This window comes from Poecilia reticulata, linkage group LG17 (assembly GCF_000633615.1).
Source record: "Poecilia reticulata strain Guanapo linkage group LG17, Guppy_female_1.0+MT, whole genome shotgun sequence".
Classification (NCBI taxonomy): Eukaryota; Metazoa; Chordata; class Actinopteri; order Cyprinodontiformes; family Poeciliidae; genus Poecilia; species Poecilia reticulata.
In genome coordinates, this window is record NC_024347.1 from 29658678 (window position 1) to 29675171 (window position 16494).

At 38.1% G+C, this 16494-nt stretch overlaps 1 protein-coding gene across 1 annotated transcript; it reads right to left on the reverse strand.

Moving 5' to 3' along the window:
* Positions 1-7134: 7134 nt before the first annotated feature.
* LOC103479995 (zinc finger protein 391-like) lies at positions 7135-15611 on the reverse strand. Its single transcript, XM_008434727.2, has 3 exons — positions 15320-15611; positions 13836-14129; positions 7135-11242 (listed from the first exon to the last, which is right to left on the reverse strand). The coding sequence occupies exons 1-3, from the start codon at positions 15477-15479 to the stop codon at positions 10065-10067; spliced, it is 1632 nt and encodes a 543-aa protein (XP_008432949.1). The 5' UTR covers positions 15480-15611; the 3' UTR covers positions 7135-10064.
* Positions 15612-16494: the final 883 nt, after the last annotated feature.

The following is a 16494-nucleotide window of genomic DNA, read 5'->3' on the forward strand; positions in this document are numbered from 1 at the left end:
AACTGCTTCTGGACAAGCTGCTCTCCCTCCTGACTGCTGCAGAGGTCCTTCTGGTCCTGTCCAGTTGGTAAATGTTCTGGTGGCTGCTGTTCATGCTGAAGCACTGAAGAATGTAATTCCTCTTTTTTTACATACATTAGTGGATATTCTATTTCCTCATGTCTGAGCAGTGCAGGTTCTGGTTCCTCCTCTTCTTTTTTAATCCATTTTGGTTCTGGTTCCATCTGTTCCTCTTCAGTCCACTGAGGTTCTGGTACATCATGGTTATCACTGGACCCATTTGCCAGGTTCCAGACTTGTTGGATGGAAGAAGCTTCCTCCTCATTGGAGAAATTTGGCTGTTGGAGGTCTGTGGGAACAAAGAATGACTGTTACGGAGTGAAGCTTCTTCAAACAAGACGGAGGCTCGTATGTCTTTTACTGAACCTTTCTGTTCAGTTCTTTATTGAAGAGMGAAAACGGCGACMGCTGATARCGGCAACAGCTGTTCGTAACCAAGACAACCAAAATATCAACAAAGCAAGATAGTGACAAAACAGAACCAGATACTTAAGCATTCTTCAAAATAAAAGACTTCTTCTATTCAAATAAATCATGTCTTGCACTTAAATATATTTCACAACATCCTTGTAATTATATACAATCATGTTCAATTCAATTAATAATAATCATGTAATCTATGCTTAACATATAATTGTAAATCAGTCACTTATCATACTGAACAACATATAAGTGTAAAAAAGTCACAACAATGACATTAATATAATTTTATTGATGACCATCTCATGGATCAACCTGTGTTTTCCTGGAGATTCTGGTCTGTATGCATCATATGATTAATCTAAAATTAATATGTAGATCTTAGCTAAAAAGCAGGTGAAGTGTCCTGCACCTTAATTTGCAGCCATGGCAAAATTTTTAAAATATTTCAAATACATTCAGATTTTAATCAAGAAGTACGGTTTCATACAGATTTTTTATTTACAATTAAATGTTTAATTTTAGGGCATTCATACAGTGAAGAACTCAAAATACATTTAGACAATATGTTTTTAATCTCTTTAACCTTAGCTAGCCTCACTTTTTAAAGTTGATAGACTGTGTAGGAATTTAATTTAGTAAAACATGACATTCTGGTTCTCTGCGTTATAAATATGATGAGACAGAAACTTGTTTCTCTAAGCCACTATTCAAAAAAAGAAGGAGCAGCCATCATTTTCTTCACCAAGGCAGATGTGTTGATGTTCAAAAGGGAGTGGGGGAAAGAAAACATCAAAAAGACTGGCCTAAAATTGAAACCTATTCGTTATTGCTCTGACTCTACATTTATCTTAGTAACTGAATGTGTGAGAGATGATGCTGGATGAGTTTATCTCAACACCACACACTGAGGAGGATGGTGCAGCAGGTGAACACATCTCCAGGCCTCACTTTAAGAGAACTGCAGCACTTATTCGCTGGCGTGAAAATGTGCGGCAGTCACCCAAACTTTTTCTGTGGACAATATCAAACTACAAAGCATCAAAACTCAAGAAAAAACACTAAAATCTGACTACATTCAGTGTTATTAGACCAGGAACAATCAAACCCCATGTTTTTCATGATTTTAATATTTTACTGCTTAAACGTAAACAATGAAACTGAACAGCATCTATCCTCAGACAATAAGCTAACACGCACACAAAATAAATAAAATAAAAATGAAAGGATGTGAAAACCTCGCTCGAATGTAAATAGTACTTTTCCTCAATTTTTGTCTCAAAGATGTAACTCATTGGTCTGTGCGCCGAAGCGCATGGAATGTAATTTTATTACACGGGGTAATCTTATTCTCACTGAAAAAAAACAAAACAGGGTTGGCTCACAGGATTAACTCAAACCTGCTGATTACAAATAATCAACAGGTTTGATTATCTTTAAGGCGATCAAGGTGTGTATGCAATCCCACGTATATAAGTAGCTGGGCAAAGGTGAGCCACGTAATTGTGGAGCTTTGGCTCTGATGGAGAACATCGTCAAAGGAAGGATTCAGAGGGAGCGATTGATCAGAGATCATATTGATCTATTGGGAAATGTTGATGATGGGTCATCCTTCAGTGGAGCCACCCGCTTTGTAAATGCACCTAATGAACGTAAAGCATCATTATTCCGTAAATGTACAACTCATGTACATGATTCTACAGTTTTTATAATAAACGTCCACATTCCCCACTCAAATGACTCTGTGACTCAAATCCCGGATGAATGCGATGCTGTTCAGACAGGCATTTGCACGATCTTAATTTGGATTTTTTTTTCTTTAAAATGTATATTTTTATTTTTGTGAGGCGATATCATGTGGCCTCAAAGCACCATTTAAATAAAATATTTAATTATTATTATAAATACTAATACTGCTACAAACAAGGACGTTGCCATGGTTACTGGTTACATGGTTATTTATAATAATTTACATATGTATTTGTGGGTGGTGACAGAGCGCAGCTGCTGGTCTGCCTATTTCCCGCAAATTAAGATTTATAAAGGAAAGGTGCGCAGCCACGTGCGCGCGCACGGTTTTATACACCCGATTCTTTTCTAAATTTTTCCGTATGCCAAGTTTTAGTGTGAAAACTGTGCAGTCTTTAATGCATGAGGCCCCGGGTCTCCATAACAACCATCAGACGCTACATTCAGGAAACCTGGATGTCTGGGAGAAATAACACAAAGAAATAATTTCCTGTAATCACTGTTGGAATCATCTGATCCATTTGACTTGACTATTTCCCACACAACAAATGTGCAGCAACAGAGAGATATATTTCATTAAACACATTTGAGAAATATAGAATTGGAGAAAATCATTTGCATGTTTCTACTTGGACACAGTTTGACCGTTTCCTTTTTGTCATTATTTATTTCTTCTGTGCCCCCATTATTTTTCACTCTTTGCTGTCAATAGCAGAGTTGACATACTGAAATATTTATTCTCTGGAAAAAAGTAAGAAAATATATGTAGTTTAATGTTTGACAATGATTGATTTATAAATCAAAAGTCATTTCTCAATAACATATAAAAAATAAATACAGGAAAATCATTTGCTTCTTGTCTTGAAATGTTAAATGTACATTAAATTACGGAATTATGTAAATATATTTTTCAACAAAACACAGTAAAAGTGTGTCTGTTCATCAATTTCAATATAAAAATTATCAGAATCATTTCTATCAAACATTGTGCTCTTTATTCAGAAATGCCCCAAAACAAATAATCACATCAAAAGTTAGAAACGCTCTCTTTAGTAAGTTCTTAGATTGCCAACTATATTAATGTGTGAGAAAATGTGTCAATGGCAGGAATTAACTTAAAATACTTTGTAGAACGGCACTTTATAAAGTTCGGTCCATTCACTTGTATTACCTTACTGGCACATATTCCACGTTCAATATGGCGGACGCTGTTACGTATCACAGCAACGGGCGGACTATATGAGGAGGCTATGCTCCACGTTAGCCTCCATGTTTACTTCCGCAAACACTGAGCACTTCTTTTTATTGCTCCGCGCCTGAGTCCAGGTTTGAAGTGTCTAAATGTTGTAGTTTTGGAATTAGAGCAGTTCTAATATGCGCTAGATGCAAAAAAGGGTAAAAATGGCCTTTTATTGCAGTTTCACAGATCAGAAAAAGGTTTCACAATTCACAAACATGGTTATAAATAAAATGCTATTAGGGCAGAATAATCCAGTTTGAAGTGTCTCAAGTGTTATAGTTTTTAAACTAAAGTCGATTAAAGACGCGCAAGATAGCGAAAAATTAAGTTAGCCATTTTCTGAATCGGAAACCAACTTCAGCTTCGTTTTTCTGTTTATGTAGCATCAGAGCTAGCAGCTAAATCAGTTCCTGTTCAGCCCCGTTTAGCAGCAGCTGGAGCTGAAGCAACTATCGCCGCTGACGGATCTCTGTCCGCTATGAAAACATCAGCACATTTATCCAGACCTACCAGAACTTTGTCTCTGCAGCTCCGAACCGACTCTGTGTAGCTTAATTTSTGGTTTCCAGTYGATCCCCATCATTCTGCGCTGAGCATCGAGCKCTTCCTCGTAGCAAATGATGGTTTTTTCAACCTCTGTGAAGATTTCTTGAGCAGCAGCAGYTAGTCGCTCTCTGATAAACTCTCTGAGATGCTGAACTGAAGACATGGTTGCTGAAATATTAGCTCAGGTGGGACAATGCAGTAGTTTCCTAGTTTAGCGAGAAGGACCTCGCTGCAGCAAGCAGAAAGGGGCGGGGACGGACTTGTCAGTCTCATACCTTATTTGGAAATGAGACCATTGCAATCCGGAAGTGAAGGGGGCGCTATTTTATATACTTCCGTTTTTATTTTCTCTTTAAATCTGTGATATATTTTCACCTTTATGTAACACGTGGAACCACCAGGGGTCGCTTCCTCCACATCTTGAGCTCCCATAAAAGGGAAGCTGTCAGGCTGGTGGCAAATTGTCAATCTCCTCTGTGTGTTCGGCCAGGTGTGTTGGCCCACGCCTTCCACTGTTGGTGATGAGGTTTGTTGTTTAATTTGATTATATTAAGTCAGTGTTGGTGTGGTGTTTTTATATAGGGCCACACTTAATTTTTTGAGGATCTGCCGGTAGCATCACCTGGGCGTGTGGTTGGTCGACGCTGCAGGTAGGCTTTGTACATTTTTTAACTGGATTGAATTGTATGGTTTTTATTGCAAAGATTTAATAGGTGTCTGATAATTTTTGTTTTTTGCAGTTGTCGCTGCACCCTACTGCTCTTTTAGAGTATGATTTTCTTTTCCTCTTGTTCATTTATTTTGTTTATCGATTGTTTTTGCAAATACACACCCTGTTATTTTGCAATAAATATTGTTCCTTTTATACTGGCTGTTTTTATTGCACTCCAGCTAATAGTGGCCGTAACATTTATGAAGGAGTTTCACTCTCAGAATGTATTTGAACTTCTTTCTTTTATTTACTTCACGGTAGCTCAGTTTTTAGCAAATTCTGTAGCTTTCGGTGTACTTCTAAATCTGCTCCTTAGTTGCATCTTTTCGGGCTTGCGACTGCCTCTAGTGGCGTGGGGGTGGTAACACAACTAATTACATTATTACTAAATCAGAATACCACAACGTCTTTTTATTTACTATTTATTCTGGCATTACTGGCACCGTAAAAGAGAAATGATCTTATAAAACATATTTTTTCATTTTCTTAAGGAAGTAGAGGTAATTAAATGAGATGAACAAGAACTGAAAGTGATTCCAGTTTCACTTGGTGGCCAACCTGTTGAAACTGTGGCACATTTTAAATTCCTTGTTATTCCTTAACTGTTACGGACATTACTGTTTGTTATTCAGATTGGGCCAGGTGTTGGTTGGTTTGGTCTGGGACGGGGAGGTGCGCCACCCAGTGGTGAGTTCTCTCCATGGCACTTTCAGCAGCTGCAGAAAAACCGTGTCTCTGAGCGTGGAGGCGTGCAGCTGGTGCCGACGGTTTCTGTTGGGATGGATGTGCGTTCCTGACTTGTTGCAAGTGTTTTGTTGTTAAATGTGTTAAGGTAGTTTTTATTTAGTAGTTCCGCCTGTGCGGTATGATGACGTTGTTAGCATGCTGCACATTGTTAGCTTCTCACCTGCGAGTATATGTTGCGTAGCATTTCAAGTATTTTGGCTTATTACTGTTCGTGTGCTCTTGTTAGTATCCGTACATGTTGATGTGCCTGTTTATTGTGACTCTTAAGCTACTTCACGTGGGTAAACCTCTTTAGCTATCAGTCGTAGCATTTGATGAACATGTGGTCAGTTTGTGGCCAGCAGGTGTCGCTGCTGCCACTTGTACTGGATAAATGTGCAAGGTGAATTAATGTGGGCTTATTTCTTGTTATGATCTAGACCACATCTTCAACTCCAAGCCCACCTTTTGCTGCACATCTGTACCGCTGCTGTACCAACTCAATAAAGAGAGATTGCAAAGAAATCCCATCTACAGTTTGTCCTGATCGACACACAGTGGCGAGTGTAAATATCCCACCAGCCTTAACTTCAGAGTAGATCCTCACCTACATTAACAGCTCAACTTTGCTGAAAACACTGACTATTTTAAGAACTGTTCTCAAAGATGCTACCCATTTTGTTTCTGCAGGCTTTTTTGTATCATCGCCACAGATGGGCCATGTAATGATGTGATTCAGGAATATGATTTATCATTTTAGAGTCGAAGGAAAATTTCCTTTGATTAAATGGTTTAATCTTTTTTTCTATATATAGGACTCTACCAACAAAAAGTCTGTCAATAATATACTTGGTACTGTAAAAACAAAGTTTTTTTGCTTACATCTGTTTAACAACCCTGCTTGTAACAACCTGGGTTGTTATTCTGCTGTATCCAATTAATTTGTTTATTGACTTTTGCTCAATACATTTGCAATGTTGATCATGCAAATGTATTCTAGTTGATCATGTTGTTTTTCAGGTCTCATTTCTTTTGTTCCTCTCATAATTGATGGAGATGTGTATATATATATATATATATATAGATATTATTTATAATGTATAAAAGTATTGTTTGTCATTTAATTAGCTCTACATCCTTAAGAAAATGAAAAAATATGTTGTTTTAAAATGCCAGAATTAATGGTAAATAAAGACGTTGTGGTATTCTGATTAGGTAATATAATCATATTAGTTGTGTTACCACCCCCACGTGTTTTATTCCCCCACGTGTTATTAGATTCAGCCCGAAAAGATGCACTAAAAAGCAGATTTAGAAGTACACCGAAAGCTACAGAATTTGCTAAAAACTGTGAGCTGAGCTCAAGTAAATAAAAAAGAAGTTCAAAAACATTTTGAGAGTGAAACTCCTTCCTAAAGGTGAAAAAATATAACAGATTTGAAAATAAAATAAAAACGGAAGTATAGGAAATAGCGCCCCCTCCTCTTCCCATTTCCAAATAAGGTATAAGACTGACAGCCGTCCGTCCCCGCCCCTTTGTTTGCTGCAGCGAGGTGTACTTGAATTTAGCGTATGCGGGCTGCTTCTTCTTTCTTCCTTTTCTTTTTCGTTTTCTTGGTGGTTGATGTAGAACAAAATTGGTGCAATACCGCCCCCAACAGGGAAGAAAAAAGCAACTTGGTTCATGAGTTCATGAGTCTTTATTTCGAGACAAATAGTCCAGTCATGTAGAAAATAAATGCATCAAGTAAGAAAAAGACATCGCAAAGCAGATAAACAATTATTTTAATAGTTGAGAAAGCTAGAAATATATCCAATATATGTTGCAGTTGTCAGGGGTTTTATTAAGTTGTTTTACATCCAATTGGCACATGAATTTATACATGAAATTCCTCAGCAATGGATGAAAAGTTGGTTTGTTATTCATTACAAATATTTGACTTGAAGATGTTAATCATGGACAATTTAGGAGGATTCTGAAAGCGTATTGGCTACTTCCAGTCTCTTCATCATAGTCTTGCTGTAGTTGCACCACAGGTGAGCTATATAAAATATGGTGCAATAAGTTCCAAAAAGGAACACTTTCATTTTATCTGCAGGCATGCTAAATTTCAGTGCCAACATATTAGCTTGCATAAAGAGGGGGAAAGTTAGGACACGTCAAAGGGCCTTTGACAGATGAGGGTTATTTTTTTATATAAATAGAAAGAAAATTAGGGCCTTTGTTAATCAAATTGTTTTTTTGTTTTACTTGTTTTTAGCAGTAAAAATTAAATTTTACCATTCTGAGATCAAAAGCAAACATCCATATTTACTGAACACCTCTGTGGATCTTCTTAGTGGACTTGAAGGTAACACGGTTCAGCAGCAGCCTAAGACTACAACAGGGGTAGTCAAATCCAGTCCTCAAGAGCTAACCTGCAACGTTCAGATGCATCCCTGCTCCATCACACCAGAATCAAATGAAAGGCTCATTACCAGATCTGTTCAGAGCTGATCCCCGTCTGTTGGAGTAAGACATGCAAAGCAAATACTGAGACACAAGCTGTTTGTTCATGCAGATTACTGTTTACTGTTCAGTCCAAACAAGAATAATTTCTTTAAGAAGCTTTTGTATCTCCTGGTCTTCCCTGAATGCTGCACATCACAGAATGTGTCATAAATGATCACATGTTGAACAACTTTGTCAGTTATTCTCTCTTTGTGCATCAGATTCAGCTAAACATCTCACTCCTTTAATTACTAGACATCACATAAAAAAATATATCCAAGAAGTCTGACTCAAATTTGGAAGCAACATAATAGCTTTATTTTGGAGCTGAGCCTCCAAAAAATCAACACATGAAATTTGGCTCTCGTCCACAAGGAAACATCTGTTATTTAATGTGTCAGAACTCAGCAAAATGTGTTCAAGCATGATAAAACAAAAAACAGGTTTTACTTTTTCAGCTTAACAAATCATTTGATATTTTATTACTGCGTTTACAGTCTTTTCTGTTAAGAACAGCAGAGTGAAAAACAGCAAATGAAGTCCAGGTGTAAATTCATTCATTAAGCTTCACCCAAACAGAGCTCATTCGACTGAGCTGCATGGGAAAGCAGTGTTAACTTCTCAATCAAAAATTACTGATTTACTACAAAGGGATGTCTATGATGACAGAAAATCCGATGGCATTACGCAGAAAAGTTGCAACATAATCCAAAAATGAATGCACTTCATGAAGACAAGTTTTACCAGTCCTTTGGGAACAACCATAGCCACCTGCTAAGAGGATGCTACAACAGTTTACTATGGGACTTTCAGGCAGCACCTGGATTTTCCTGGTGCCATTTTACCGGTTAGCTGTCCTAGGATTTCTCTCACTGGACGTCTCCACAGAGACCAATCCGTTTCTACCACAATCAGTACAGGCTTGACAAGGACTAAACCTCATACCAACAAAGACCCTAACCTCACTATGCTAGTCAAAATGCTAATTACAAAAATTACAACTAGTCCAGAGGCACCAGTTTCACTGGAGGGAGGCAGTTACTTAATTAAATAACCAAATTTCAAATGTCAGAACTGACATGTATTTTATCTAGGTGATGTAGATAAAAAAAAAAACTGCAACGATTCCAGTTAGACAGATTACCAACTTTTAAAAAGCCAGACCTGCCGATTCCAATTTTGGCCGATACCAATTTTTTTTGTCTGAAATGTCACTGAATTGGCAGCAGAGGGGGGGGGGGGGTCTATTGTTAACTGGAAAGGTGCAGACAGACCAGCCCACCAGGTCATATCAGTCAAACCTCTTTCACAGCAGAGCAGAAGAGGACAGTGGTTGATTTTTAGACCTTTGCTGAGGCGGATAAGTATCGGCCGATCACCAATGCACCCCTAATTTTATCCATTCACTTCCACACTTCTATGGCCATCTGATTGCATAATGGTTATTAGGAGTTTCATTTTACTTGTTATAAGAAAGAGAGAGCCCAGCAAACATCACTTAACGTAGCTCTCTTCAACTCCTCATATCAAACATAAGTTTGCAAGTACTGCAGCTGAAATCCACAGATACTTGAGACTTTGAAACGCATGAAACTGCCTATTTTGATAACCAAATATACCTTAAGTGTAAAGAAGTCTCGTCATGATTGCAGTAGCCAACATCCAAGGTCTTTCTCATCTCTGCTATTAGGGATACAGACAATTCATGGAAAGGAAAATGAATGACGCTTATGGATTGGCTGCTTTGCAAACATCAGATATATAGCGTATCAAGTAGCATCTCACTTGGGTATTTCAGTTTCCCATCTAATATTTCTTTTGAATATTTTCTTGACATGCGCTACAGAACCATACATTAATAGGTGTCTCCCAACAAGTCGGGTTGACAGTGGTGTGAAAAAGACATTTGTCCATTAGGTCCAAACTGCTGATGTTTACAGACTCGGAGAGGTTTCCTAAGACCTGGTCCAAAAGGCGTGATAAACCAAATATCCCAACATCACTCCTAACCATGTTTAAACAGAATTTATGCCTTTTTCTTTTCTGATATATTTTACAAAGAAAAAAAAGCAAAGAAAAGCTTTAATATGTACAATAGTCGATCTGTGTGAGACAAATTACTACTTCTCACTTTTGTGTTGTTGTTTCTTGTGGTAATCCAGTTTACTAGCATACATGAAGCTCTTTCCGCAAATTTCACATGAAAAATTCCTCCTACTTGTGTGTATTTTCATGTGTGTTTTTAAATGATGAGGTCGAGAGAAGCTCTTTCCGCATGTTAGACATGGAAAAGGTTTCTCACCTGTGTGGATCCTCCGGTGTTTATGTAAATGATCAATTCGAGAGAAGCTCTTTTCACATTTTTGACATGAAAAAGGCTTCTCACCTGTGTGGATTCTTTTGTGAACATTCAAATTTGCACTACCTCTAAAACATTTTCCACATGTATCACATGAAAAAGGCTTCTCACCTGTATGAAGTTTCTTGTGCAGTTTAAAATAAAAACTGTCAGAGAAAGTTTTCCCACACGTATCGCATGAAAAACGCCTCTCACCTGAATGAATTCTCTTATGAACGGTTAAACATTCCATTCGAGCAAAGGTTTTTCCACATTTTTGACAAGAAAAAGGTCTTTCACCTGTGTGGCTTTTCTTGTGCTCATTTAAACTATACATTTGACCGTAACTTTTTCCACATGTTTGACAAGAAAAAGGCTTCTCACCTTTATGGGCTTTGTAATGCCTTCCCAAGCCGCACTGACTTGCAAGACTTCTCCCACAAAGATGACAAGTGAAAGACCTTTGCTTTTTGTTAGTAAGAGACCGACTCTCTGACACAGAGGAGCTGCTTCCTTCCTGATCATTGCTTTCAAATCCAGGAGAAATTTGAAAGGAAAGCTGCTCAGCTCTTTTTTCTTGTTCACTGAAATCGCCTTCTGGAAGAGTGGATGTTTCCATCACAGAAATATCCTGCTGGACAAGCTGCTCTCCCTCCTGACTGCTGCAGAGGTTCGTAGAGGTGCTTCTGGCCCCGTCTTCCTGGTAAATATTCTGTTCATGTTTAAGCACTGAAAAATCTACTTCCTCGTTTCTTCTCTGGATCCACAGAGATTCTGGTTCTTTCTCTTCCTTAATCTGTTTAGTTTCTGGATCTTCCCATTCCTGAACGAGTTCTGGGTCCTGTTTTTCCTCTTTAATCTGCTGATGTTGTGGTTTCCACTCCTGGTCATGACTCGACCTCTGACCCTGGAGACAGATGGTTGAAGCTTTCTCAATTGAAACTTGTGGCTTTTGGAAGTCTGTGGGGAAAAATAAAGACAGCAATAATATAATTAGATTGATGATAGTCTCATTCATCAGCCTGCTTGTTCCTTGAGATCTCTTGCTGTAGGTGTGAGATGATTATTTCAAAATTAGTTTGTAGTGTTTAATTGAAAGACAGGAGAAGCTTGCAGGTTAATGTGTCATCCACACTAAGTGGCAGCTCTGGCAAATATATGTAAAGGATAAATCCTGATTTTATTCCCAAAATTTCATACCTAAAATGTATTAAAAAACTACACAATTTGAGAGTATTTATTCAGTGGGAAACTCTCACCGCATTTAGAAACCTTTAACAAAATACCAACTGCCACAGCTGTTGTCAACACAAACAATTCTTATAAAATAAAATGTAAGTATTTAAAACCACATCCGAGTCTCATGTTTCTTATGGTTATACACTTACTCTGATCTATACACTTTTAATCAGAATATTGCTTAAATTCAGAGACTAACTGTACATCACATTTAAGGACCACAAGGACAAAATAGCTGAGATTGTAAGAGCGAAAATACCATTTAAGGAGTTGTTTTTGCAAAAGGATTTTTTCACCTCTCTAAGTCAAACTGACCTGACTCCTTTCCTTCCATTTGCAAAAGACTTGGAAGGACGGCTGTTTGAAAGGATAAGATCAACAATTTGAGATAAATTGTCCTATTCAGTAGTTCTGAGAAAGAGCAGATGTTGAGTTCGTGAGGTCCCAAATGTTTTAAAGGTCGCCTAATACACACTCAGTATAAGGCTTGCAAGAATCTTTACGCAAATAAAGAGTAGCAACGCCATTGGTTGAAACTTTCCAACTCACACCAGTGAAGGTGACTGTATAAAAAAGTTTGACGTTTAGAATACGGGGAGATTTTTTGTGTTGAGACTTTGGAATATTTTTGAGTATTGAACTGATGAAACTGTAATTACGTGGTAGTTTAATAAACCTCTATGGCCTAGCAAGAACTACGTCTCCGTGCGTTATTTCTATTACTTATATATTTAAGAATATAGCCACCTTTCAATTCTCCAAAAAGATCTGACAAACCCTCCTTTTTAATTAAAAAGAATTGAGTAAACCTTGAGCAAAAATGAACAGGAAATTGTAAAATCACAAAAAGGAGATCATCAGGTGCCTCAGATCATAAAGATGGGGCATTGAGAGAGTTGGAGTTGCCTGACTGTTGAAGGCAGAATGTAGATGAGGAAGTGTGTGTGTGTGTGTGTGTGTGTGTGTGTGTGTGTGTGTGTGTTTACACTGTTCCACTCTGACCTGAGAGTCAGGAAGGAATTCAGCACTTGGCAAGAAGAAAGATTATTTAGTTGTGTTTAAGCCGTCATGTCGGTTGATGGGAAGCAGATGTTTTTCCAAGAAAAATCTCATAGGAGTCCAACAAGAGGTGAGCCAAGAGATCTGCGTCAGCCAAAGGACTGGATTGGTTGAGAATTATACACACACACACACACGAGACAAGCTCAAGGACAAACATGCCCCACTCAGTAAGGAAAGCTGCAGGCTCTCTGAGATTTGTCTGATAAGAGTAGGTACATTAGATAAGCCGTCCAACATTGGCCAGTAAAGCAGACAGAAACCGAGTCCGGTGCGACAAACTTTTTTTTTTTTGCAATATTTCTCACTTCCTACAAAAGGATCTAGTTTTAATTTGAGTAAATTAAACAGACATCTACAAGTACAGATTACGCTGAAATTTTTTTTAGCGTTAAGATGTATGAAAGTCGTCTTATACTTGTTATTAATTAACAATTTTAATGGTGCAGTTTCAGTCAGTGTAATGTTTCAGATCATTCTGATTTGGAAAAAATGTGTTTCCGTAACATAGCAAACCACCCTGGCCTGAAAAGTCAGGAAGTATTTCAGAGATGTGGAGATAACGATCACAAAAGTGCTGTAAACAACTTTGAAATATCCCAGCTGTGGACAATTCCTGGAAATGTTCACTGGACTCCAGCAAGAGATTTGGGTCAGCAAAGGAATGCAGTGAAGAACTACACACACACACACACACACACACACACGGCAGACAGGCGCTCTGGCATAAATACGCCCTGCTCTATGCGAGTCGGAGGTTCTGAGAGAAACCCTATGAACTCCATCTGCTTCCCGGATAAAACAGAAACTGAGTCCGATCTGAGATTAGTTATTTGCCATTTTTCACTCCCCTATATCTACTCAACATATTCACTGAATCACTGTCAGAGCGGTTGCTCTGGTACCTTCATTTTGTATCAAGTCTACTTTAACCCAAATGGAAACATTTGCACTAGATTTTTAGAATGATGCAAGAAATTAATTCTGTTTTCATTTGAGATTTAAGATCCTTTCTAGAATCTTCTCCCAGTCTGCTGCATTGAAATGCATTTCTAGATCTCAAATGAGTAAAACCCAGCAGCAGGTACTGTTGTGGTCGATCAGGACCAAAACCTGCAAATTCAAGCTATTTATTGGTTTTGTCTCTATGCCTCAAATCAGCCGCTGCCTGCAGAACCAGCAGAGTCATCTACAATCTAACAACGTTCAAGCCTGCAGAGAACCAAAGTTTCACTGGTAGCTCAGAGCTTCATACCCTTTCTGTTGCGATTCGTGTGGGAATTCCAGGAGATATCCAGCAGTCTGGGTTCCTCCTGGTACCAGACCACAGTAGCTCCAAGTTCTGGTTCCTCTGTATCTTCTTTAATCTGAAGATGATCGGGTTCCTCCATAACCTCTTGTATCTGTGGCTCCTCCTTTATCTCTAGAGGTTCTGGTTCCTGTGTAGTCTGTAAAGGTTCTGATTCCTGAATGCAGCTCTTCTGCTGGTTCCAGATCTGTGGCTCAGACAGAACTTCCTCTTTGATGCTGACATGTTGCTTTGGCTGGTCTGTATTTAGAAAAAAAAAAGATCCAGACAGTTGAGAATGTTTGGAGAAATGTTCATGGAGGAACAAAGCTCGAAGTCTCTCTAGATTTCAGCAAAATCCACTGAACAATATCTGAACCTGTGGAGTCACGGAGACTGAACAGCTGCCCTTTATACTGGTTACCATGGCAACATCTACAGAGGTTAGCAATGAAAGGTTAAAAAGTCGGGATGAACCACTATTATCCACAAGATACTCAAACTGAGATGCATCAGGATGTGATGGTGATTTTAATTTGTAACTACTTAATATGCTCTGACTTAAAGCTCAGTGTTGAACTACATTTTTAGAATAAGAACTGTAAACAAAATAAAATCTAGGTTTCAGATTCACAACAAATTTCCATGAGTGCATTTTATGTGTTTCCACAAATAGAATAAATATTTAGGTAATAATATCTAATAATTCAGTAATTTAGTTCCAAAAACAATGATTTTTACTACAAATGTAGAGAACAAATAAATTAAAAGGAGTGACAAGATAGTAATAACTACTCATTTATTTTCAGAAAAATATGAAAATACTCAAGTCGCTTCAGAATAGCTGTCATTTATGAACGAATAACAAAACTATCTCAATTAGTATTGCATTGATGCAAAATCACAATCTGCAGTAAAATAGCAAGTATATCAGTGTAGAACCTAAAAACAAAGCAAATCAAGTTCACACAGCAGTTTTTATTCTCCACCATGATTTACAGATGTAAACATCTGTAAATCATGGTGGATGTTATGCTGTCTATTGTCTTTAATTGGATTTTAATTCTTAACCTTAAATTTAAAATCAATCTACTTGTTTGTTCCTTCATAAATTACTGAAATTGTTTTATTGTCCAACACGAGTCCAGAGTCGATGAATGCAGCAGAATAGGCCTTCAGCCTCGATCAACTAGATACAAACTTTAGCATCTGCTAAGGTCGACAGCTGGACGGTAAGCAACAGCTACCAGCCATCTATCCAGCCATCCATCCACACTTGTCCCTGATGGGGTCGGGAGGGTTGCTGGTGCCTCTCCAGCGAACATTTCGGGCGAGAGGCGGGGTACATCCTGGACAGGTCGCCAGTCTGTCGCAGTACTATCATAATAACACCAAAATCTCAACCAAGAACTTAATTTTAAATCTGAAATTTTAAATCTAAACCTTCTTACCGATTCGGTTGAGTTTTATCTGTGGTTTCCAGCAAACTTCCAGCAGTTTGATGTCTTCCTCATAGCGGACGATGGTTTTTTCAACCTCGGTGAAGATTTCTTCAGCAGCAGCAGTTAGTCGCTCTCTGATAAACTCTCTGAGATGCTGAACTGAAGACATGGTTGCTGAAACTCTTGAAATATTCAGCTGATATACGACAACACAACCACCTTTCAGCTGCGCCCTTCTTGCTTAACACAAAAGCAAAAAGGACTCGGGGTTTATTCCGAGTCCTGGGTGTCGCACTGAGACAAACGAGCTGATTGGTCCATTTCCTCCCCCTGCTGGACTGAACTGGAATAGCATTTTGGCAGCAAAAATAGACTACATTCTCTGAACATAGTCCAAAACCTTTCTAAACTTAAGTTTCTTTCTAAGCTTCTTTCTAAAATGTCTGTCTTATTTTAATCAATACTGTTTTCTACAGTACAATGTGTTTATTTTACTGGTTACAATATCTGAATCCTCAATGCTTTTTTAAATCCGTCTTCCTGGAACGCTACACAGGGACATGACTCAGTAGCAAATGAGCTACTGCTATAAACATGTATCCAAAGCATCTAGGTCTATTCAAGAGCCAATGTTGAATGTATTTGTCCTTGTTTACTATGTTTTGGACGTAAAAATTATTGCTTAGGACAGCAAAGCATCAGTTTGTTTCTGTGGGTTTAAGACGCCATCTTGCAAAGGGCAACCTACTCTAAATTCACATTCTTTGCATTCCAACATACTAAATAACTGTGATGGAGACCAGTGGGTCCATCCCATATTGATTATTGATATTATGTTATTTATCTACAGTCCAAATGTGTTTTGTATCGGTTCTTTATTTCAGTTGCATTGTGACATTTAGTGAACATTCTGTTTGGGTAGGGAGACTGGCCATCTTTCCTGTTCAGAGAATGTGGGGGGAAATGTCAGTTTGTTTCTGATTTAGATTGGTTCAATTTGAGTTAATTGTTTGAGTACTTACCTTTCTGGGTGTGTCTCAGCAAGGTGGAGCAGAAAGGGAGACAAATGCTTCTAGAGTACCATTTTCCATTATATTTAGTAAAATGTTTTTGATTGATCTTAGATTAGTTTTAATAATTTGCATGCATGTAAATATTTGTTGGATCATTTATTACTTGATAGG